General features: G+C 34.7%; 1 protein-coding gene and 1 pseudogene across 1 annotated transcript; one reads left to right on the forward strand and one right to left on the reverse strand.

The window, feature by feature from the left end:
* Nucleotides 1–3,345: 3,345 nt before the first annotated feature.
* LOC125824463 (uncharacterized) lies at nt 3,346–12,940 on the reverse strand (annotated as a pseudogene).
* A 2,232-nt stretch (nt 12,941–15,172) lies between these two features.
* LOC125824424 (uncharacterized) lies at nt 15,173–24,985 on the forward strand. Its single transcript, XM_049503799.1, has 5 exons — nt 15,173–15,617; nt 21,535–21,685; nt 23,035–23,240; nt 23,959–24,132; nt 24,626–24,985. Exons 1-5 carry the CDS (start codon nt 15,435–15,437, stop codon nt 24,710–24,712), a joined length of 801 nt encoding a protein of 266 aa, XP_049359756.1. The 5' UTR covers nt 15,173–15,434; the 3' UTR covers nt 24,713–24,985.
* Nucleotides 24,986–25,377: the final 392 nt, after the last annotated feature.

The following is a 25,377-nucleotide window of genomic DNA, read 5'->3' on the forward strand; positions in this document are numbered from 1 at the left end:
AAAGAAATTTATAATATAAAAAGTAAATTCATAAAAAGGCCCAAAGAAAATAAATATATAGTAGTATATATGTAAAAAGAATTTAGTTAAGCTATAAAGTATAACTTTTGTACGAAAGAAAGTGAATTAACATTCTTTGAATACATGTAGCAATGCCACTAGTCGATATTCTTTCGTAGAAAAATTACATTGTCTATATAATTTTTTTCTTTTTATTTACATATACATTATACATTAATTCAATTACTTTGTAAAAATTCTAGCTTCACCAAGACAAGAATTTTAACATTGGCAATTTAAAGGAATGGAGTTTTAAAGATAATATAGATATCAAACAAGATAACTCACTTTTTAAGGTATAAAGTTAGCTAGTACTAATCTTTATAATTGGTTCATGAGAAAATGTTAGCTGCATTTTTGAGTTATTTTTGGTTTTTTTCACATGGTAGTATGAATATTCGTTGGAGTTTTCACTAATTTGAATTGAAGTTACTTAAAATTTGTTAAAGGAAAACTTTTTCTAATAATTTTTTTTTTATATATATATATTAGAAGTTAAAGCCTCCATATGAATTTGACTTTAGACCACCAATTTATTATAGCCACCCATGATTATAGGAGATCATATTCTCAAAGTTTTCAATTGCCAAATATAGTTACTATATTTTTAAATAATATACATAGATAGTTTAAAGACTTCTTTTTTTTTACAATACTTGTGTAATTTCATCAGTCCATAAAAGATTCCCCTCTCTATTTTTGACACGTTATTATATCAAGATTGGGTTATTTGTTATTGTCTATCAAGTTTAGGTGATGAACTAAAAAAATATATATACAACCAATACGACAAAGTTAATTTTAGTTATAAATATTTGCATGCTAGATGAATTTTGGGGTGGATCTAGAATATAGAAAGTAAGTATGACAAATTATGTAGTCCTGAGTCAAGGTTGGTCTCGGGTCTCGGATCGAAGTTGAGGACCTAAAGCCCGAACCTCAATAAAGATAAGGGAGGAATGGACCTAAGCAAAGAGTGGGAGTGGGATGAGGCGGAGGGGAGGTGAACCTGTGAATTGATAAAAAAAAAAATTGTGATAATGTAATTATTTATCTTTTGCTCGTCAAGTTATTGTTTAAATAAAATTTTACATCTTATCTTAAAATGTAATAGTACAACTGCCATCTTAAATTCCTGAATTTGCCTCTATCAATAGTCAGTAATTTGAAAAGTTCAAAATTTGCTATGGGTTATCTTAAAAAGTAGTAGTACACCCGTCGTCTTAAAATCCTGAATTCGCTTATGTCAGTTAGTACTTTAAAAAGACCAATTTTTTGCTATGAATCATCTTATAAAATAATAGTACACCCGTCATCTTAAAATCCTGAATCCGCCTCTGTCATTCAGTAATTCGAAAAGACCAATATTTTGCTATGAATTATCTTAAAAAGTAATAATACACCCATCGTCTTAAAATTCTAAATTCGCCTCCGTTCAATCAGAAATTCAAAAAGACCAAAATTTTGCTCTGGCAACCCATTGTATAGTTACTTAACTCTTGCACCACTTGAGCAGCATATCGCATCAACGTTGAACTAACTTTTTTTTCCTAAAGGAGTTGACATTTATTTTGGATTAATTATGCTAGGTATTATATATATATATATATATAAGAGAACCCTATGCCCTACGTGGCGCCACCACAAATCAGAATTTCCTTTTAAATTATTTATTTCCAACTATAGTCTTCCCTTTCATAAAAAGTTGTGACTTTTATACAGAGTTGCGAATTTTATGAAAAATTGTAACTTTTATGAAAGGTTGTGACCTTTTCGAAGGGTTGTAACTTTTCCAAAGAGTTGGGAATTTTATGAAGAGTTGCCACTTTTATGAAAGGTTGTGACGTTTATGAAAGGTTGTGGCATTTTCGAAGGGAGGTTGTGACGTTTATGAAAGGTTGTGACCTTTCTGAAGGGTTGTGACCTTTTCGATAAGGCACAATAAACATTTGTTCACACTACCATTTGTTGTCTATAAATAGAGAGATTTCCTCTCATTTTAAAACAAAGAAAATTTTGAACTTCTTCTTATTCTTCTTCTGCACAATTAAATATTCGTGGACTCTGCTCCTGTTGAGTGGCGTACTGACACCATTGTATTTGTATCAATACGTTGGTGAATAAAATTGTTCCATCCTGCGAGAATCTAATTCTTTAAACCTCACGTATTAGAGGGAATAATTTTTTTAAGGGGACACTGTGCATTTAGTGGACTCGATTTCTTCGTTTCTATTTCATTCTATTTTTACATATCCTGGTATGTTTTTTACAGTCATTAATTTATGTTTATGTTATTAATTGTTGCTTTTGAGTACATGTTTTAAACTCTGTTGTTTATGTTTCTGCAAAATTATTGTCTCCGATTATATTGAATGTATACACATATAGTAGGTATATTCATTGTGCAGAAAATAGTTATTGTACTCGGTTCCAAGAATTCATATTTTGATATTCTATATAAAATTATATAACTTAAAAGTATTATATATAAGCTTACATATTATCTATTTTTACATAGATATGAAGTTTTATCACTTATCAATTGAAGAAATTCATTATGCAAGTTCAAAAGTTATAATTGCTTTCATGTTCAAGCGTAATTTCTTTTTTGAATTTGTTAACAAATTTTTGAATTTTTTCCTGAGACATACATCACAATTGTATGATCTGTGCAACTTAAATGTGTTCTTTTTCTTACGAAAGGCCTTTGTATATATATTCTTATTTTCTTCTTTATTTTCCTTTTAATGTTGATTAAAGAACCAATGATTTATTATTTTCTAAATAATGCATTCATTAGAGGTTCTTGAGTTATGTGATAATGACAAATAATCAAATTTATGTTGGAATATTGCTAATATTTTTTTAAGAACCTATTTTTCCTATTAGTTTTAATGTGTGGATATTAGTTAATGATTATTTGCAAGTTCACGCAATTATCATTTATGACTGCGCGAAGCGCGGGAAATTACCTAGTATATACATATATATATTCTCTAAAAGAATATATGCATGATATTTATATGCTTCCTTGACTAAATAGTGAAATCTAAGAATATGAATTTATACGTAAAGTTCACTAAAATTACAATCAATATAAAATGTCACTAATGAAACTTATTTTTCCTATTTTCACTGGATAAGACATTTTCCCTCATTTTTCAAAAAAATTGTTTTCCTAGAAAAAAAAAAAATTCCCAAAATTTTGACCAACCGAAACACGAAAAATTGATGATTTAGAGACAAGTTAGGCAAGGACAAATAATGCAAGAATTGTAATAGAGATTCGTAAGGTAAGGACTATAATACAAGAACCATTTCTTGTTGAATGTTTAGTTAGATATATTACAAATTTGAATACACATTCCTGCATAACTTGTGCAACTAGTATTATTTATGAAGAACTAGATGCACTTCACCAAGTCCACACAGTCCAAACTTACATGAATTTAAGGACGGCCTGTCCAAAAGCAATACCAAGAAAAGTTGCAATCGCGATGCCAAAAATACCAGCAAGAATGCCCGGAACAACCATGGAAATCCACCCTTTGGCGGTGGCCATTCCACAAGCTGTTGTTGGGCCTCCTACGTTTGCATTTGATGCTATAAGCAATTCTTTCAGTTCAAGTCGGAGCAGTTTCCCAACTCCAAGTATCACGGCCAGATGGACTGCAATCTGGATTAATGCAAACAGAAATATACTGGGAGCAGTATTGAGAACGTTTGATATGCTCCCACCACTGGCACCAATGAATGTAAAAAATACCTATTACACAAGATGATAAGAGAACGAGTTAGATCAATCTTTGCCGCAAAATACTACAAGGAAAAAGTTTGTGCTACTATAAACATAGAGAAAAAATTGTTTTACACGAAGGGAAAATGTGTTCGCAAACCATAAGGGTAAGTTTGGATTTCCCTTTTCTAAATAACAGATTCAGATTTTTCTCTCTATGAACATAAATCTGTAAGAGAACTGTGCGAACTTACAAATGCAATTATTTTAAACGTTGGAACTAAGTTTCTCAAACTTATCTAAAAGAGCCTGTTTGGATGGGCTTTTAACTTATGACTTATTTTTGTTATTTTAGCTTAAACACAACTGCTTAAAAGCACTTCTAAAAAATTTCGTCAAGACTGCTTAAAAGCACCTAAAATAAGTCAATCCAAATAGGCTCTAATTTAGCTTTACATGTGCCACCAAGGCCATCCACAGACCAATATAGTTAAAAGTACCATCCTGAATTAATCTTAAATGTCTATGGTGTGCTCTTGCAGCTTTGTCTTCATTGCACAAATTATACACGCAATAGGTTCAGGTTACTCTAGGCAAAAACATGCAACATCAAAGAAATTAATTAAAGAGGGTATGAAAAAGAGTGTCTAAGTTTGTGTTCATTATAGTTTAAGGGTTGGTAGACCCTTGTACTTGTATGCATTTGTATTGTGAACCCTTTTACTTAATCGTTTGTCAACTGAACTCTTAAACTCAATTAAAATGAGCCTTTTAAACCCCTCCAACCATGTGTGTAGCTCACTCTCCTTTACATAAATGACATGTCATATCCACATCAGATATATTAATGCCATGTCATAATTATTTTTAAAATTATTAATCTGTTTAATAAAAGGAAAATAATTTTTTTTAATTATATTCTTTACAGTAAAACTCCATTACATTCTCTCCCATTCCCACTGTTTCATAGCCAAAGCCGTCGCCGCCATTTTTGCCGGCAAAACCACTCATATTCTCTCCCTTACCCGCCTTCATCTCCGCCGCATATCATCACCATTTTTCTTTCCTCCTCCAACCTCCACACAAACCGACAACCTAAGCCACCGCACCACCAGATCTAGCGAACACCATCACCATTTTCGCCTTCATCGCCGCACACCATCACCATTTTCGCCGCCATGATTAGATCCTTGCACCCTCACCCACCTCGTTCTCCTCTCCGCTGACCAGCCGCGTCTCTCTCTCACTCCACTGCGTATCAGTGCTGTCCGGCAAGCACCACCAACGCCGCTCTCTACCTCCGTCGGTGAATTAGTGAACTCAAGGAGGTGCCCAAGATCTACTAAATAGATGACAATAGATTGTGGAAAAGAAAGAAAAAGGGGTTGGGCAGGGGATGGAGATGACTGAAAATTGGTGTAATGGGTGAAGAAGAAAGTTTTTTCTTAATTAATGGTTTAAAAAAAATATTTCTTTTATAATTTTAAATACTTTTTTAACTAAAAATGCTCCTCACTCACCTTAAGAGGCATGTAGTTACACACTTTTGCCAACTCAGACATCCTAATGCCACATAAGTCTGGTCAATGGTCCGAGGGTAAATTGTGTTTTATTGAGTTTACGGGTTCAATTGACAAACGGGTAAGTACAAAGATTCACAATACAAACTCATACAAGTATAAGGGTCCACCAGACCCTTTTGCCATTTGAATTTACTTATACTTGGTAGAACATATAAAGTAAAAAAAAAAGTGAAGTCTGACAACATTCAAATAGCATTTTACATCCACATATAAATATTGTGGGAACTTTTATTTGAGAAGGTATATTGTAGGAACTAACCTGCATCAGTATCAGTGCCATAGCTTCACCAGACGGCGCAAGGTAGGCAAATTGACTGGGAAATGAAGTTGCTAGAATGACAACAATAGCTGTAATAGTGGGAAGTAGACCTCCTTGAATACCAAAATGCTTAGTCAAAAGTTCTCCAGCCTTGCATATAGCAAAGGACACAGCAAGAGCAGTAGCAGTCTGCAGTACAGGTAGCTTGTTACCAGATTCTGAGTCAACCTTGTCATCTGAAAAGAGTTCCACGTATTTTTTATATATTTTTGGAAAAGGTAACAGAATTTTTCATAAATAACTCTTAGCACAAAGAACACAAAAGTTGCAATGCAAAAGAATAAAAAACATAGCCTCGTGCCTGTTACATGGCTCCAATGATGTATATCAGAGAATTCATATCTTCTACAAAAGCTTTGTTACACCAAAAGTGAAATAAAAATATACAATTCATCTTCTACAAAAAGCTTGGGGAACCATGAGGTCTCAGGTTTAAATCCCAGCAGAGGCAAAAACTATTAGAACATTGTTAACTACTGCTTCTTCGGTATTCCTTACTGTTACTACTTTCTTTTACTGCATAGGTTGTTATTATGTTTCCACTATTTTAGGAGTTCAATATTTTATTTCCTTGATCTCTAATTAGGTTCCACCGTAGGAGGAGGTCTCTCACAGAGACTATTATTTCTTTGTGTATATATATCAGTTCATCATCTTTTAATAAAAGTATCTTTTGCTTCATCTTGCTCAATTAATTATATGGTATCAGAGCTCACGTCTTAACCCTCCTGAGTTTTTTTTCGATCCTCTGACTACCACCGCAGACTCACTCTTAACATGCCTGAGAACATATGGAATGCGAACTCCACCACTAGCAGCAACTCTAACTTTGTTGTTCAGTTTAATCCTGTTGCAGCGGCCAATAAAGCTTGTTGGCAGTCATAACTTTGCTACATTGAAAGCCCAGATTTCCATGCTCAACACTAGGTGATTTAACCCATCTGTCCTAGCCTCGGTGGACAGAGTTACCTGGTACTAGGTAGCGCTACCTGTTGGTGGTGGGAGGCGGCAGGTATCCCGTGGAATTAGTCGAGGTGCGTGCAAGCTGGCCCGGACACTACGGTTATCAATTTTTTTTTGTACAATTCATCTTTATCTTCTGCTCATAGTTAACTATATATTCATAACACCTTGAGTTTCTATCCTCCATATTGTCCACTAAATGCAGGCTGGGATGCTACTCCCACCATTTTTTTCTGCCTCATCACATCTCCTGGATCATGCTAACATTTCAGCAGTCTACTTGGGCGAAATCCAACTCAGACCTTTCATACTCTGCAAGAGTTTCCACTATCTGTTGGTAACATGACAGTACAAAAAGAGGTGGATATTTGTTCCATCCTCTCTTCCACACAAAAAGCACCTTGAGCACAGCTGAGTTCCTCTCTTCATAAGGTTATCACGTGTCAACACAACCTCTTTTACCACTAGCCAGCGAAAAACAAGCTACTTTGAAGGGTATTTACCCTCCAGATATGCTTCAGTGCCAAGTATCAGAGAAAATCCCTTTATTGATTCTTCCCCAGAGCAGTCTATCATCTTGCTTAGGGGTTTCATTGACTGGGAAAATCTGATATTTCCCCTGTTTCACATGAAGACTAAAAATTAATAACGGCTTCAAAGACAGAAAGAATCAGCCTCAGGTGTCTAACCAGTTCCACTTCAGCATCACAGAAAAACAATGAGTCATCAGCATGTAGAAGATGTGTAATCTCCAGGCCGCTCCTCTCATTGTTCAGCACCCTGAAATCCTTCAAATGTCCCCTGAGATTTGCCCTCTTTATCATATGAATCTTTCCCTGACGAATGATCACCTTGCCTTAATCTCTTTGTGAGGAAAAACCCGTATTGATAAGAATGAGATTATGATTGTACCAGCGTTAAAGGAATCCACCTTATCCATTTGCTGCAAAACCTTATGTCCTTCAAGATTTTAAAAAAGAAGTCCTAGTTAATACAATCAAAAGCCTTTTCAATGTCTAATTTGCATAAGATCCCTGGATTTCCTCTCAAAATTTTGCTATGAATGCAATATTCATAATGTCTACCTTTGAAGGACAATTCTTGATTGTCAACCAACTTTTGGATAACCTTCTTCAGTTTCTCTGTCAGTACCTTCGCAATAATCTTGTACAAATTTCCTACTAGGCTAATAGGTATTTCAGATAAATAACAAATCATTCTACTACTTGGAAAGGGAATAAAATTTCAACATAACGATACATCAAGTGTCTTTGATTTGAGTTTTTTATTCTGAAGATTCATAAAGAGTTCCAGGCATTTTAAACTTTACTATTATGACAGCGATGGAACAGCAAATAGAAAACAATGATTAACAGGTGAAGGAATATTTCATCATTTGAACTGGTGTGTACCAGTGGCTGATTGAGTAGCCTCAGCAGGTATTTTAGAAGCCAATGCAAACAATGTTGTGAAGTATACTGCACAAATAAGATTATCAGCAGCCAATCCAGAAGCAACAACTGATGGTGATGTCTGCAGAGCTTCGGAAATAGCCACATAGTTGACAGCTGAAAGAAAATTGCCAATCTTTTCAGTCATTGAAAAAATGAATGAACAAAATGTCAAATTGTAGATAACTCAGTATGTAGAATAACTGTCTTCCAGAGAAAAATAATAACCATCACAATCACTGAGTTAAATGGCATCAAGTTTGCTATATTTCCCACAGCTTCTTTATTCTCCATTAGCTACGTCGACTACAGTAAAAGTCAGTCAAAGAGTAACTTTCATGATGAAATAGAATTTTCTTTTATGTGGATCCATTGGGTCTTTGTTTTTAAAGAGGCAGCAAGATGTTATAAAAGTCTTTATCAATAAAGAGGTTAGAATATATTCTAAAACAAGCTAGACGAGGCTACCAACTTGAAACCGAGAACCGTTTCTGAATCAAGTATAAAGATCCAAAGTTAAATCTGACATCATCTTTAGATTGTACAATGTTCCCAACTTAGTTTCATGAATGCTTAAGAAGATAAAAAAATATTCTATTTCAGACCAACAATTAGAAGAAATGTTACTGAAATGTCACAGGTAACCTTCTAGGAGTATCAATCGGAAAAGATACCGCTCATGCTCAATGTGACACTTACAACCTCCAGTTATAAAGTAGGTTGCAGTGTTGACATTCATTATAAAAGAAGATTTGAAACTTAAATCCATGTCAACCATTAACAGACCATACAGCCATGAGAAGCCAACTGGTTGTTTTTTGAACACTTTGGATTTACAGGAACTCCAGGATCAAGGTATAGTGCTTTGTCATGAAAGTTAGTGGGAAAAAGCTTGCATAAGGAGGATTGGAAAATACAGATGTAAAAGGATGATCCTAAATAAAAATTGTACAAGACCACAGAGCAAACAAGAGTCTATGAATTTACCTCCACCTATATGTCTTCCCATAAGAGCGGCAGCTATCTTCCAGCCATCTTGACCAAGTGATCGCATCGGAACTATGCAAAAAAGCCACCACAGTCCCAATAGTAGTTGCAACTGTCAAAGCAAAAAGGAAAAGAACCAATTAGGAAACAGAAAAAACTACAGCTCTTGAGGAGAGAAACTATATGTAACAACCCAACCTCTAGTTTTGACTTTTAAGTATTAGCACCCTATTCCTTGATTTGATACTTCCAGTAGGTTCATATGATGTTTTAGGACTTGTTGTAAAGTTCGGTTTGGGACCCGAGGGGTTCAGGGGTGTTTCGGCACTAGTGCAGATTTTCCACTGGTACAGTGTGCATCGTGCTCTTAGCTAGTCCTAGAAACTTGAAACAAATTTTGATCTAGCCTTCTCCCGTCCTATCGACGAGTGCCTATGCTTTTGGTCAAGCAGTCCTATCTGCACAGGGCTTATGGATTGGTCTAGTGCTCCCAACCACGAGGGCCTAGTGCACAAACGTGCTTGATATCATTAGATACCTGCTATGGTTATTTATAGACTGAGATATGCACTATTTGCTTTCATGCATTCTATTGTTGAAGACTTCTCATCGGGGTAAGAGGGAGGAGCAGATCGATGATCTTACTGGGTCCTTGTGACTCGTACTCATACCTACTGCTCTATGCAGATTCTGTGCTATCCCAATACATACTTGATCTACTTCAAGGCATTCGCCGTCCGGAGCTTTCAGCTGAGCTGAGCCGACCACATCTGTTCGTGCTGGCATTTGTATAATTTATTTCATTACATTTCTGTTTTTGGATTGCATCCCTAGATCTTTTGCACTCGGATTCTATTAGATGCCCCTTGACTGTGTCTGTTGGGTTATGGTTGGTTCTAGATTGTGTATCGACTATTTTTACTTACGTTGTTAAGATCTAGTCTCTCATCTACAGTATGCTTCCATTTTGGTTTAATCGTATATGAAAGAATGAATAGTAGTGGTTTGGCTAGTGGGCAGCAGCTTGTTAGGTACCTGTCGCGGCTCATGAAAATGGGTTGTGACGACTGATATGTCTGTGCTTCTCGATATTCAGACGATGAAAATAACAAAATTTCATAGTCTAGTCAGAAGTTAGGCATCACAATTATACCAAAAAGATGTCGGATATTTTGATTTTTGATTTATTTTTTTCCGAAAAGATTTAATGATATATGATAATTTTCATTACCATAGGAGGCCTTAAAGCGCTCCACTTCACTTGGCTCTGGGGACCTCTATGTTTCACTGTCCCACATAAGTATGATCCAAAATAAGTAAGGTGAACCCAGCAAAGTGGAATAGCACAAGAATGATGGTCTGTTCACAGAAGGAAATCTGATTGCTCTAGTTAAACTTATCAAAAATGCTGGTAAGAGTAGAATACTCAAAGATTTGTAATTACCTATTACCTGCATGGTACTAGCCAGTTCAATAAGATCTACCTGATCAATAGAAAAGAGTAAAGCACCAAAATTTTGCAACAAAGTCTAACTCCCCTCTCTTTATCAAGTATCATCAGGTTGATGAATCTCGTGTTCTAAGCTAGTATCTTGGGAGCAGATTATTTCATCCTTTCTCCGCATAAATAACAACCTGTAGCTTCTAGTACTTTTTAACTGGCAAGTGTCTTCATGTTAGCTTTTTCCAAACTAATCTAAGAACTGAACCAAGTTCTTAACAGAAATCTTTAAAGACACATAAATATTTAAGGAGAAATTTGCGTTATGTATAAGCAACATGAAGAATGCTGAAAAAGATGGAAGCTTGGTTTATTGGCATACCAGACACAAGGTCATAAGGCAAATCTGCTTTTCAATGGGATATAGTGTTTGGTTCCCATACCTGTTGAAATGATACCATTGATTACAACGTTACCCAGCATATACGTAAGATATTTCAGTATCTCTGGTAGTAAGCATCAACTGATTTATGTTATAGAGGTTAGGTTTCCTGGACTTCAGAGAGAAGCCTTTCAAATTGTAGATGTAGTAGACAAACCTAACATCACATTGCTTTAACTGTAAGTGTTACTGAAGATTATTGACAATATCATTTTCCTGGTAGAATGAACTAAATTCTAATGCGTTAATGAACAAAACTAGACAACATCAAAGTTGTATTTTGTATAGAGGGAGGGAGATTTGATGGAGGAGAAGGGCTTCCTTTGTTTCCTCTTTTTTGGATGAAAAATACAAGGGAAAGAAGTTTACTGGATTTGATATATAGATTCTACCCTATATATAAGCCTTGCTCTTGTTTCCTATCCTCATTTAGCTATTGAAAGAAAGAATAAACAAGTCTGTGAACTTAAGCTGAAAACCATTGTGAACTAAGGCCATTATGTACATGACCAGCTGAAAGAATAATAACATAAATCCGGAGCCTTTAATCATCAAATTGGAGAAATATTGACCAACTTAAACCTACTATAGAGCACATAAGACTTCAAAATCAATGATCTAATAATAGTTTCAGCAATTCTAAGGATAAAATTTGAACTGATCATTCCAGCAGATATGCCATAAGTTGTTCTGAAAATGTGAAGCAGACCACCATTACCTGATCCAAGCAAAAAGGCCAAGAGCAGTGTTCCAGTGGACTTCAATACTCGACGCATATCAGCTCTAAACAACAGCAAGGGAACAGCAAGTGGAAGCAAGAATCCTGTCACGATTTTATATGCTGGAGCTTCACTAGCTATAATGCCCAAGTTACTTGCTGCTAGACCACCCAGTACACTTACTAGTGAACCACTTAGTGCAGCCCCAACCTTGGTCTTCTCCGACCTTCAATTTTCATAAGTCCAAACAACAAGCTGCGTATAACTATAAAATCTGAAACTTTAAGTCTTTCGTCCATGATTGTAAAAAAAAGTACTCTCTCTGTCCCAACTCAACTTCTGTGGCACTTTTCGTTATCTTTGAACCAAAGTTGTATTAGATCACCTCAATATTTTAAAATTAAAATCCTAAGTACCACAATACTTCCTTGTAAACTAAGGCTAAGCCACGCTCGATAGCAAGAAGCTGGTGACTTCTTTCAGGTCATTGACTAGAACTTGCACTTATTAGTCAAACTTAAACGTCCTTATTTCAGAAAAAACATAGGCAACACACTATCTATATTAAGGGGCCTTTTCGATTCAATCCCCCCATTGCTTTAAGGCAGTCAAATATAAATACTCTTTGTTAGCTCTTGTGCCTCTCAAAAAACTATACCATAAATATTACTCCCACTCCGAGTGTCTTACTTTCCATTTTGATCTGTTCCAAAAAGAGTGCATTTTTCGATTTGCTAAGTTTTCCAATTCCAATATTGCAAGTTTAGGACCCCAAAAATCTAAGATCACATGATTCAAAAATCTCATTTATAAGTTGCGAAAAGATGAAAAAATATACTTAAAATGTTAGGTTAAAGTTCACATAGTTCAAATCTCGAAAAACAAAAAATGTACACAAATTGGACAGGAATAATACACACACATGGATGAGTGAGTTGATTACCAAATGCCAAAAGCGCCGGTAGCGAAGAGAACAGTCCAAGTTCCCCATTGATCTTGCGGAGAAATGATGGGAAAATTCAATTGAGATCTGATAGTAGTAACAGAGCGATTCAACTTCCTGGTGGAGTTCTTAGGGAAAACCAGTGGTTTGAATTTGTCAATGTCCTTCGACAATAACATCGGGTGTTGAAGTATTGAATTGCTAGTCGAAGAAGTAGCTGCCGATGCATTTTTCCGGCGAGAGGAATACGACGCCGGCGATGGATTGTGTAGAAATAAAAGTTGTTTTAATGCCATTAGTGAGGAATTTTGGCGATGGGATTATAATCTTCCGCGGGTAATATTAGCTTAATTTAGGGGTCGTTTGGTAGAGTGTATAAGAATAATGCCGAATATGATGTATTAGTAATGCATGCATTAGTAATGCAAGCATTAGTAATATTTGCATTAGTTATGCTTGCATTATTTCTTATACATTGTTTGGTTTGATGTATTGGAAATAGCAAGCTTTGTATAAAGACTATTAAAAAAATATTTGTTTACAAAAATACCCCACATTCTTTTACAAAAAAAAAATAATAATAATAATAATAATAATTATTATTATTATTATTATTATTAATAGAGGGTAGTTTTGTCATTAGTTAATCTAATGCATGCATTAAAATCATTGCATTGCTAATACCTAGAAATCCATGGTATTAGCAATACACACTTTAATACACAATAGAGTGTATAACTAATGCAAGTTACTAGTAATACATAGTGCTAATGCATGCGTTATTTTTCCTAATACACTCTACCAAACGACCCCTTAGAGTGATGGTTTAATACATAAGCACTATATAAGTAGTACTTAATTTCTTAGGGAAACTATACAATTTGGATGCAAATATTTATTTAAATTGGATTGAACCCAATATATACGGGATACTTGCATAAATATATTATATTAAAAAAATATTTACTATCTGTAGCAATAATACTTTTTTTTACTTTGATCATTTTTAATACATTTATAATACATTTTTAATACATATTACAAAGAACAATTTATTATTCACATATAATACAAGTTTTATTGATGGATTATACATTTATCACACATTTTAATACACTTATAAAATAATGTGTCAATTTCTTACCAAACAAACATAATCTATTTAAGAAAAACAGCTATAATACATATATATTGCATACATAATTCAATTTTAATACATATTACAGAATTAACATAGTATTGATGTGTATTGCTATAAGTGGTAATAAATAAAAAGTATGTTAAAATCAGTAATTATTTATTAAAAGGTACTCATTTAAGTAATTTTTTCTATATGTTAATGTGATTGCACAACTCAACCTATTTATCCACTCCTCCCTTGTTGCATTCACTAAACCACTATTTCTTCATCCTTGATATCATCAGAGTTGAGGCAGAGCTAAGTGTGGGTTCGTGGTTTCGGACGAACCAATAGTTTTTTCATTTAGAAAATTAATATATATACTAGTGAACCCCTAACAAATTGATTGACGGCTCTGTGGTAAGAAATGGGTATGGAAATGTTAATGCATACATTAAAAGCCCTTGCATCACTAATATTTTCATGTATTAGTAATATACACCTTAATACACAATAGAGTGTATACGTAATTTAAGAGTTTTGGGAACTATATATTCCTTTATAGTTATTAAGAGTAATGGATTGTAAGTGGAGAATATTGAAATGAGATACAAACAAAGGGTTAAATATATATGTAAACTAAACTCTAGATAATTACCTTGCGTGAAACTCACACCTATAGTAATTTGTATTTTTATATTACATCATAGAGTGTGCAACTAAAACATAGAATCGTGGATTCTTACGTAACAGTTGTACTATGAACTTATCCTAACTGGTCATTGACTTGACCCTGGTTCCATTTCAGGTCTCTACAAACAAGACAAACCTTACCAGACACAATCAAACATTTGATCTGAGGGCATCCTCAAGACATCACGATTAATATATCTTCTTCTCACCATGTATAATATATTAATTCGTCTAAGTGTTGAGTCGAAATTTTACCCCATATAATAATATGTTTTCTAATTTATTTTTACTTCTGAAATCATATTTGAATATATTAAATCATAACATGATTTCAAATATTCTTCCCTACAACCAAATAAACTCCAACTCCTTAAATTCAAAAAATAGTTAAGACTATTTTGTTTTTTTTTCCCAATTATAAATGCATCACCTTACACACCGCTTTAGCAAATAAGGAAGCCACCGCTTGTCGTTCAACTACCAAAGCTAATTATAAAACGCAGCGAAACAGTATAAAAGCAAACAACAAATCATATGTCTCCACGTCATTACCACTTAACACGTGTCATCTTATTACTTGTCCTTCACCATAATATACTGAAACTCCTTGTTATTTTATCTTACTTTGCTATTTTCAGATTATTTTTTTGCTTCCAAAAGTTATTACAAAACCTATCTTTATCTCATAAAAAAAAAAGAGGCGATAAAGAAATAAAAAACCTAATTATTTTTAATAATGTATTCATACAGATAAATTTTTTATATACATTGGAACAATCGGAGAGAAATCTGATTTTTTTTTGATTTTTTTGATTTTTTGATGTTGTTGGGAGGAATTTGAGAAGAATCGGAGAAAAATCTGATTTTTTTTAAATTTTTTTTGTGGTTTTTGGAATTGGTATATTTGGAATCTGCATGAGCGAGGCGGTGGGAGAAGAATTGTTGTTGTTGAGGGGAATTTGATTTTTTGGCGCAACATGTCTGCTGTGGTGTGCGGTAAGAGATCCAATTTTTTTGAAGATTTGCAGTCATCGCCGTCTCCGCCGCCGGTCCCGAAGAGGATCCGTTGTTCTCCGTCTTCGTTTTCTCCGCCGCCATCCTTCTCGACTCCGTTGGCGATCGATCATCTCATATCGGTGTTCCCTGATATGGACAAACAGGTTTCCTTTTTTTATTTTTTTTATTTTAAATTAAAGTAATTTAATGATTATAGAGTGATTATTTGTTTGGAATTTCTGTTTGTTTCTGTCAGACTCTGTCCGCGGCAATCGATAGTCACATATCGGTTTTTGCTGATTCGCTGATATAGACAAAAATATTTGATTAATTAGAGTAATTTTTTGTTTTGGAAGTTTGAGCTGTACAAGAAATCACTCTGTTTATCTTTGTTTGTTATACTGGACTGGATATGTTGAAAAGACAGATAAAGAAAATAATGCTCATTTGATGATTACAGTGAATTTTTAGAAGTTTATAGGAGGTGCAAATTCATTTGGATCAGACAGGTTTCCTTATTTGAAATCCCTTTTCTAAGTGATTCAGTAATTACAGTGCAATTCATTCGAGTTTCAGCGTTTTGGCTTGGAAACCTCTACGTGGAACATAAAAGAGGATTGATTGTATATATAGTTATTCTATTTGATTTAGCTTTTGATTTGGCAGGTGATAGTTTTTTAGTGAAATTTTGGGAGTTCCAAGGTCATTAAGTATTTCTCAGTGCAATTCATTTGTACGAACAGTGTTTTTCTTTGATTGTTTTGGAATTTTGGCTGTAAATATCCTTTCTTTGCAATGGAATGCATCTCTAGGTTAAATTCTAGCCTTTTCATGGTAAAAAAAGTCTGATCAAGAAAAGTTGTAGGAAATTATGCCCTAGAACCGGATATCTAGATCATAGAAATGTGGGCAGGAACTAAAGCTAACTTCTACAAATCAACGCTATCAAAACCTAAAACCAACAACCTCATAGGTTTTAAAAAAAAAAACAGAACCACAAAGTTAGATCCATCAATGATATCACTAGATGAAAACCATCGGACAACATACCATTTTTGGATCAATCGGAATGGATAGAAATCCACTTAAAACAAAACAATGATTGTGATCAAATCCAAGTATCAATATTAGTAGAAGAAATTGGAAAGAATTTCCAAAAAAGCTAGGAATCATCGATTGAAGAAAAAGTAACGACTCTAGTAGGAATCAAATGAAATGTGTTCCTCAATAATTTATACCTACACTCTATAAGGTAACAAGACTTTGGATTAGGTTAAAGTCAACATACAAATTATAAATGACACCCATCAAGAATAAGTTGGAAAATGTGCACCACTTTAATTCTTTTAGAGGTTCTTTATTGGAATGTTGGTAATCTTTGACTATCTTTATTGTTGTTTTGGATTGGAAATGTTTTTTTTTGAGATAAAGGATTGGAAATGTTTAAAAGACAAAGAAAGCTCATGTGATAATTACAATGAATTTTTTAAAGTTTCTAGGAGGTGCAAATTCATTTGGACCAGACAGGTTCCCTTGTTTGCAATCCCTTTATTAAGTGATTCAACAATTACACTGCCATTCATTTGGGTTTCAGCTTGTGGTTTGGAATCCTTTAGTTGGAACTTTCTTTGTTTAATTTGTAGTATGAGGCCTGAAAGGATTAGTTGGCTGACAAAAGAGGGTTGATTGTATATATAGTTATTCCGTTTGATTTAGCTTTTGATGTGATAGAAATGTTACATGTGAGCTTTGATTTTGCTAGAGAGAGTGGAGCATTTTTCGGATGCTCTATCAAAAAATGAGGGAGCACTTCAATGCTGATTCAATTTCCGAAATTCTGAACTAGTGAAATGTAACGTTGGTCATAAGTTACACAATTATGCTGTTCAACTTATAAAAAACAGTTATGCAGTTGAAGTAAGTGTACTCAACAACCATTTTTCTTGGATAATTACTCGACAATCCTATTTTTTATGACCTTGGTGTCCGGGCCTACTTTCGCACACCTCGACTAATTCCACGAGATATCTTTCACCTCCCACCAGCAACATACACCATGTAACTCTGTCCACCAAGGCTAGGAAAGATGAGAATAATCAATGGATGCGTGTCGAATTCTCCAAAAGTACTTTACTTTTGGAGAATCCAACAAGGGTGTGGCATCAAAAGTGAAGAGTCCGCTCAACTTAGGAATCACCTAGTGTTTTTTTTGTCTCCGCTGAGTTTTGAACCTGGGATCTTAGGGTTCTTAACCACTTCATTGACCACTAGCCCACACCGTTGGGTGCTCTCGAAAATTCTCATAGTTCGACAGTTTTGATTCTGAGGCGCAATAACAACTTCCATTTCAAATTCCCTTATGTTTTAATTCAACTGGTATCAGAACCCGCATCATGTGCGGACGATATTAATAAATTATAATCTTGTCTGTTTGACCATATTTAATTGGTATTATTAGTTCGAGTTCACAACTTATCCTTAGCGTAACAATATATCAATCTATGATTATTTACTGATAATAGAAAACACAATTGCTTATTGGTATGGATACATGTGTTCTCTTTCCTTGAAATTTCATTTTATTATTATTATTATTATTATTATTATTATTATTATTATTATTATAGTTTAAAAAAATCAGTAATAATAAATTTAAAAAATAAGTAAACTTGGTGCATGGTGTAAAGGAAATTCTTCCACTTTTAGTACCAGCACATCTATTTCTAATAAAGATCAAGTAAGGAACTCACTTGTATGCACTTAACTAATTCTCCAATAATTTTAACTTCTACAATTTACAAGGCAAATCATCAAATTTATCTTGTTGTGGCTGCCTTGCCAACACATTGCTTGGCCTATTTATAGGAAATTCTTATTTTTAGGAAATTAAATAGATATGCATCATCTAAAATTAGATTTTAGTTGCAACTTGCAATCATGCCAATTAGGTTGATAGTACTTCTGATCTTCTTGTATTTGTGGACTTCTGATCTTCTTGTATTTGTGGACTTCTGATCTTCTTGTATTTGTGGTGGGTGCTTCCCCTTTAAGATTGGCATTACGATGATTATCTTTGGTCTTATGGGTGTTTATTTCAAAAAACCCATTTGGAGTTTCCTGTTTCTATGATGGAATAGTGAAGAAGGTAAGTAAGAGGGAATGGAGGGCAACATCAGAAGGAAAAATGCATCTTGACACCCAAGGGTGTGGCCTAACGGTGGATGAAAACCATAGAAGATCAGGGTTCGAGTCCATAGTGATTTCATCCCATTTGCCTAAGCTTTGGTAGATAGAATTACACGGTATCTTTGCTGGTGGGAGATAACAAGTAATCAGTGGAATAGTCGAGGTGTACGTGAGTTGGTAAATAGTTGCTTTACTTGGTTACTGGCATAAAAGACTGTCCACATATAGGTCAACTTAACTGGAAGGGGTTATTGGCTATGTTCCAGATGTTATTTAATTGGGGAGCAAGCAGAGACAATCAACTGTCTCTCTCTATACTGCGAATGGGTAGATAAATTGTGGAAAATATTCATCAAAAATAGGGGAATTGGATAGGTAATGCCAAAAAGTACACTGGATGTTTTAGTAGGGTAGATTGCCCCATCAGAAAGAGATGGATTATTGTCCCAACATGCATTTGGAGAATATGGGAAGGAAAAAATCAGAGATGCTTTGAAGATAAAGGATGCTCTATCCTGACGTTGTAGATGAAATCTCGTCCTTTATTACTTTTGATGTAAACAAGTATATATAGGAGAGGCAAAATATATTTTTAATGTTTTAGATTACATTACAATTGGATAGGCGAGGAGGTAGGATACCCCTTGAAACTCTAAAAGTTTTGGTTTGACCACACAACTTGTGCAGTCAACTTTATGTATAAAAACTTCACCATTCTAAAAAATAAAATAATGATGACTACAAGTCTCGTATGAAAATTGTAAAATAACCATGGGAGTCTTATTCAAAAGAGTTTTATGCTTGACCTAAGTTGCTCGACTCGAGTGTGGGTATCTAATACATACAAATCCAAAGGGTTGGATTCATGATTCATCATCACATAAATTTTAGGATTCAAGGAATGAATCTGAGTGTGGATACGGGTGCTAGCATACAACTTCAACAACAACACCATACTTGGTGTAATCTCATAAGTGGAGTCTAAGGAGGGTGGAGTGTATGCAACCTTTTTCCTACCTTGTGAAGTTAGAGAAGTTGTGTTTCTGATTGACGCTCGACTCAAGTAAAACATATAAAAAACAAGTATGTAAAGTATATATCTTGATTAATCAAAGCTATTGACTAAAACTAACAAAATTAAATTCCTTATGTCATAAGATACAATAACAAGCCAGTGTGATCCCACAAGCGGGGTGCGGGGAGGGTGGTGTTTACACAACTTTACCTCTACCTGGTGAAGGAAGAGAGACATTTTTATTAATAAAATATCTCATATAATAGCACACATTCTTCATGGTCATAGATGACAATCAATCTGTACTTTTCGGTCATAGATGTAGTCAAAGCACCCAAGGTAAGTTGACTGAATCTTGTGTGGATCCACAATTACACCCCTACCGTCTCATGTCAACACAAGTGCGACAAGGATTTTGAAGAGTACGAGCAACATAGTGTGTTGACAATATGAACAATTAGGCGGTACAGTTATTAGTGCAAGAGTTGTAATCTCCTTTATTATTAGTTTCTGTTGTTATTTTCCTAAGACCAAACCATGAAAGGACAACTTTCATGAAAGCATTCAACATCTGATTCTAACCAAAAAAAGAAAGGGAATTAAGGGGAAGGGAGAGCGAATTTTCTACAATAGTTGTAGACTGAGTGAAGTTAGTTGTCTTATTATTTGATCTATTTGTCTTGTGCAAGGAGAATTGTAAAAACTTGTACTTGTACCCTGTTAGAGCATTCCATGATGGAAGTCACTCGATCAGGTTCATTATATCTTTTGTTTAGTGTTTTAGAATTGATGAAATCCTGTAAGAAATTGCTCACCCACCAACTCTAGTTTCAAATACACATTGTATGATTAATAAAGAACAAAAAGGGACATCTTTGCAAACACCAATGACATATCATTAGTTTTGTGAAGGTCGGTGCTTCCTCAAAGAGAGAAAAAAGGCCTTTGCTCTGGTAACGTAATAAGGTTTTGTAGTATCTAAAAATATTGCAAAAACTTATTGTTACAACACTCCAAATACCTTTCAACTTCTGAAAGAATTCTTACCCCCAAAAAGAGGAACTAATAAAAGATCTAAGGAGGTGCACATTTTCCAGCTTATTCTTGATAGGTGTCATTTACAATTTGTATGTTGACTTTAGCCTAATCCAAAGCCTTGTTACCTTATAAAGTGTAGGTATAAATTATTAAGAAACACATTTCATCTAAGTCCTACTAGAGCCGTTACTTATTCTTCAATTGATGATTCCTAGTTTTTTCAGAAGTTCTTTCCAATTTCTTCTACTAATATTGATACTTGGATTTGAAATTCACAATCATTGTTTTGTTTTATGTGGATTTCTATCCATTCCGATTGATCCAAAAATGGTATGTTGTCTGTTGGTTTTAATCTAGTGATATCATTGATGGATCTAATTTTGTGGTTCTATTTTTTTTTTTTAAATACTCCCTTCATTTCAAAAAGAATGACCTCATTTCCTTTTTAGTATGTTTCAAAAAGAATGACCTCTTTCTTTTTTTGGTAACATTTTAATTTCAGCTTTCCACGTGGAATGTTTAAGACCACAAGATTAAAAGACAATTTTGTACATTTGATATAACTTTAATTTAGGACCATAAGATTCAAAAGTCTTCTTTATTTTCTTAAACTCCGTACCAAGTCAAACTAGACCATTCTTTGTGAAACGGAGGGAGTAATCTATGGGGTTGTTGGTTTTAGGTTTTGATAGGATTGATTTGTAGAAGCTAGTTTTAGTTTCCAGTTACATTTCTATGATCTAGATATCTAATTGTATGGCATATTTTTGTATAGCTTTTCTTGATCAGACTTTCTTTATCCTGTAAAGAGAGAATTTAACCTTGAGATGCACTTTTTTTAGTTGCTTGAGAGAGCTCTGGATGAATGTGGTGATTTGGATTCTGCCATCAAAAGATTAAATGAGCTTCGCTTGGGGTCTGCTGAGAATTTGGGGCCCCTCCCAGGAAGATCTGATGCTACCCAGGACAACGGCATTCCGATCTTAACTCAAGGTAAACATCAGTATTTAGTTTGATTCTTATTTCCGATGTTTCATTTTTTCCCTCTTCGAATCTTTTTTGACTGGAACTTGGGGAATGACTTCAAGTAGGTTCTCTTGTGACATCCTTTGTTTGTGTGCAATAATCACGTGCTATCTAAAAATCATTGCAGAACAAGATAATTGTGCAATTGAGATTTCTCTTCTTTTTGTTTTTTTCTTGTGGTAAGTGATCATGTGACTCGAGTTATATACACGTGTCAATTATTTTGTATTTTTTTTTGTAGTTTGTATGAATTATAATTCGCTTCCTCTAGATGTTTGTTAAGTAGTACTGTAGTATACATTATCCAGTGAATTTATGTGACGTTTTCATTGATCAATCTAATACCCTGTTCCTTTCTTGTCCAATCTGATGTGTGTTTGTTTTTTTTCACATGGTTGAAAATGTATGTTAGTATCCTGGCAGATCACTCCTCGTGCTATTTTTGTGTATCACAATTCTATGCCAATTTTTTATCTCATGCAGGCTTAACAACTGCTTACCATTTTTATCAGAAGTGTCACGTAGCTAGTGTTTTCTGCACCCTTTAATTGGAGAATTTAGTCGACTGTGGTCAACGTTTTCTGACTTATTTGCTTGATTCTGTTTCACAAATTTAGTACTTCCACAGTTGTTTATGGTAAATTTCTGCACTACTTTATTACTTACCAACTTTGGTGCATATTTATTGAATTTAAGGCACTACTTAATTGTTTACTCTTGGTTGTGGTGGAGAAGCAGTTGTATAGAAATGTAAAGAAAATAATGAGTAGTTATTTTAAAAAATCTTTTCTTTGCTTGTATTTGACTTGTCAAAATGTTGATAATTAGAGTCCCTTGAAGCCCAACATAGTTGTTCATTTATTAATATGGGTTTGTTGTCATGAGTTATCTCTTTAGTTGATTTTAAGAGAAATGTCTTGTTTCTTTAAAGCACTTTACTTTCACCAAATTGCCTTACTGTAGACCCTGACACCAGACTGAAATGTGTGTTTGCCCCGGACACTTGTTTTCTCAATTGAGTGAGCTGAGGCCATGGATGTTCCACTACTTATTTTGTGCTTCGAGACCCTGTTGAGAAAGATGGGGGACCTGAAAAGTTCTGAAGTTAACCCGCTGCTACAATGAAATAAAACTGTGACCGGTGTTGCCTTATTACATGCTTTTACTGAAATGATGAGTGATGTCCCTGAGCTCACTTTCTGTTGATACTTTTACCATTTTTCTTTTGGTGTATCAGTACATTTGTGGGATGTTTTTGAAGTTCACTAGCACAGGGTCTCTTTATACTGGTAGTCCCCTTACACATTTTGGTGCAGGTAATGGTGGGCCCACACCATGCTCATCTGCAGCAAAAGAACTGTACATGATGGAGCGTACTGAATGGGTGGAGCTGTTTGTTAGAGAGATGACGAGTGCCTCAAATATAGATGATGCTAAAGCCCGTGCTTCACTAGCTCTTGAGGCCTTTGAGAAGTCCATTTGTGCCCGTGCAACAGAGGCAGCAGCTCGAAATTTCCAGCAGGTAGTTCAGAACTGTTTGACTTTATCTCGTCTGAGAACACTTTGCTCTCTGTTTTCTTCTTTGTTTTTCTATTTTTACTGTCATGCCATTGATGACTGGGTTCGGCTGGTGTAATCTGTTGTTTTATTTGCTTCATCAGTCTCTCACTTGATATGGGCACGGTTTTTTTGGAGGTCCTCAATAGGATGTAGATGTTGAGAAGCAACATCAATTGTTGCATAAAAATATGGAAAGCAGACACACAATGAGATTCAAGTAGTGTTTTATGCAGAATGTAAAGCAAAACATCAATTGATGTTTAGATGGTTCTGTTACCTTTCTTAAAAAAAAATAAAAAAAATTCAATGGTCAAGGAATTAATGTTTGATGGTCTAGCTATTAGTATAGATCAGTAGTGTTCTTTCCTTATGGCTACTCTTCTCCCCTCCTTTCCCCTCACCCCAACAAGCAAGCCCCAAATATCAGTGTTTGTGAGGATTGGGGATGTAGATGCACTGTTATTCCAGGCTAATGATCTTATTTTGGTAGGCCACCTCTACCTCATTCTCTTTAAATTTTGTGGACTTAAAAGATGGTACTCTTACTTTCTTAGTGTTGGCTTTTGACATCAAAAGACTTGCCATTTCTGAAAAAGAAGTGTTATTCCATATCTCTACATCTATAGTTACGCTTCCTCAAGGTGAAATATCTATACATTTATTGTTATGTAATTATTCAGGAACACATAATGCTCAAGCAGCAGGTAGAAGATCTTCTACAAGAGAATAATATTTTGAAGCGAGCATTTGCTGTTCAACATGAGCGTCAGAAAGAGTTTGAAGATAGAGGGAATGAGGTGAATCAGCTGAAGCAGATGGTGGCTCAGTATCAGGAGCAGCTGAGAACGCTTGAGGTCAGATTACCCTCTTCAAATTTATTACATGTTTTATACTATATGGGAACAAAGATAAAAATTAGAAAAGAGATATGAGGACTAAAATCTGGTTGTCAAGCATGCTTCAAACTATAGAAAGAGGTAAAATGAACATCCCCCTCAGTGGCGGGACCAGGATTTTCATTAGTGTGATTCAAAAATATCAACAGGCAAGTAAGTACACAAAGAAGCCAAAGGGATTCAGCATGTACTAATATATATAAAAAATAAGTTTAACCCCTTGTATGTATATAGTAATTTTCTGCCAAAGGGGTTTGGAACCTTACCCCTACCTGGCCCCCCGCCGCCGCGATCTCTGTCTTTCCAACATAGAAACTTTATTGTTAAAGAGATAGTTGTACTCATATGTATTTAGATGCCGCATATAAATGTTTGAAGTGTGAAAGTCTTCAGTTCCCTCATGCCATTTCTCATGTATGACAAAGTGATTGCCCTTTTCTGTTGTGATCAGGTCAATAACTATGCGCTGACGATGCATCTCAAGCAGGCGCAACAAGGGAACTCTATCCCCGGGCGTTTCCATCCCGATGTCTTTTAATGTGTATTATGTCCTCATTAATGGATAGGATAGCAATAGTCATGTCCTACCATAGCTATAAGCAACACATAATTTTTGGGATGATACTTGGCCAGAATATGTGTTTTCTTGTTGAAGCCACCTGGTGCTGTTATAAGCCAAAGGGTAGCTATAGTATCAAAGTAAGTAATTAGACATGGTTTTACTTGCTTTTCTGTTGGTACTTCAAATTAGACAATTGAGTTTATACTTTTCTGGTCTTTTATTAGTGATAAGAAACTATTTGACTTATAATTAGCATTCTGTTAGATTATGTTTTAATTCGATATATTCGGCTTTGTTGCAACAACAACAACAATATACCCAGTGTAATTATACAAGCGAGATATTATGTTCTGTTGCATATGTTAGGTAGTTGAAATGACCTCCTAGCTCCAACTCCTTTAAGGTCCCAGTTGTAGTTGTCCTCTGCGGAACATATCCACCTTCTTTTCCCCCCCTTAAAACTTACCAAGTTTTTGTGTGTATTCTCAAGCGTCTATTACTATAAGTTAATTACATAAATTATGCTACCTCCTTTGATTATAAACATTAGCTTCAATTTAAACAAGCATGAGGCTTAACAATTTGTGAAGGCTAATGTAAATACTTGGAGGATATGACACATTTAAGTGGTTAACTTAATT

Source organism: Solanum verrucosum, unplaced genomic scaffold (assembly GCF_900185275.1).
Source record: "Solanum verrucosum unplaced genomic scaffold, falcon-dt-bn FXZP01000022.1, whole genome shotgun sequence".
NCBI classification, from domain to species: Eukaryota; Viridiplantae; Streptophyta; class Magnoliopsida; order Solanales; family Solanaceae; genus Solanum; species Solanum verrucosum.

What these genes read in the sequence shown, in the direction of transcription:
- LOC125824424 (XM_049503799.1), top strand. Translation starts at nt 15,435, where the DNA reads ATGTCTGCTGTGGTGTGCGGTAAGAGATCCAATTTTTTTGAAGATTTG. An exon ending in TCCCTGATATGGACAAACAG is followed by an intron (nt 15,618 to 21,534) that starts GTTTCCTTTTTT and finishes CACTTTTTTTAG; the next exon opens with TTGCTTGAGAGAGCTCTGGA. An exon ending in CAGCTCGAAATTTCCAGCAG is followed by an intron (nt 23,241 to 23,958) that starts GTAGTTCAGAAC and finishes GTAATTATTCAG; the next exon opens with GAACACATAATGCTCAAGCA.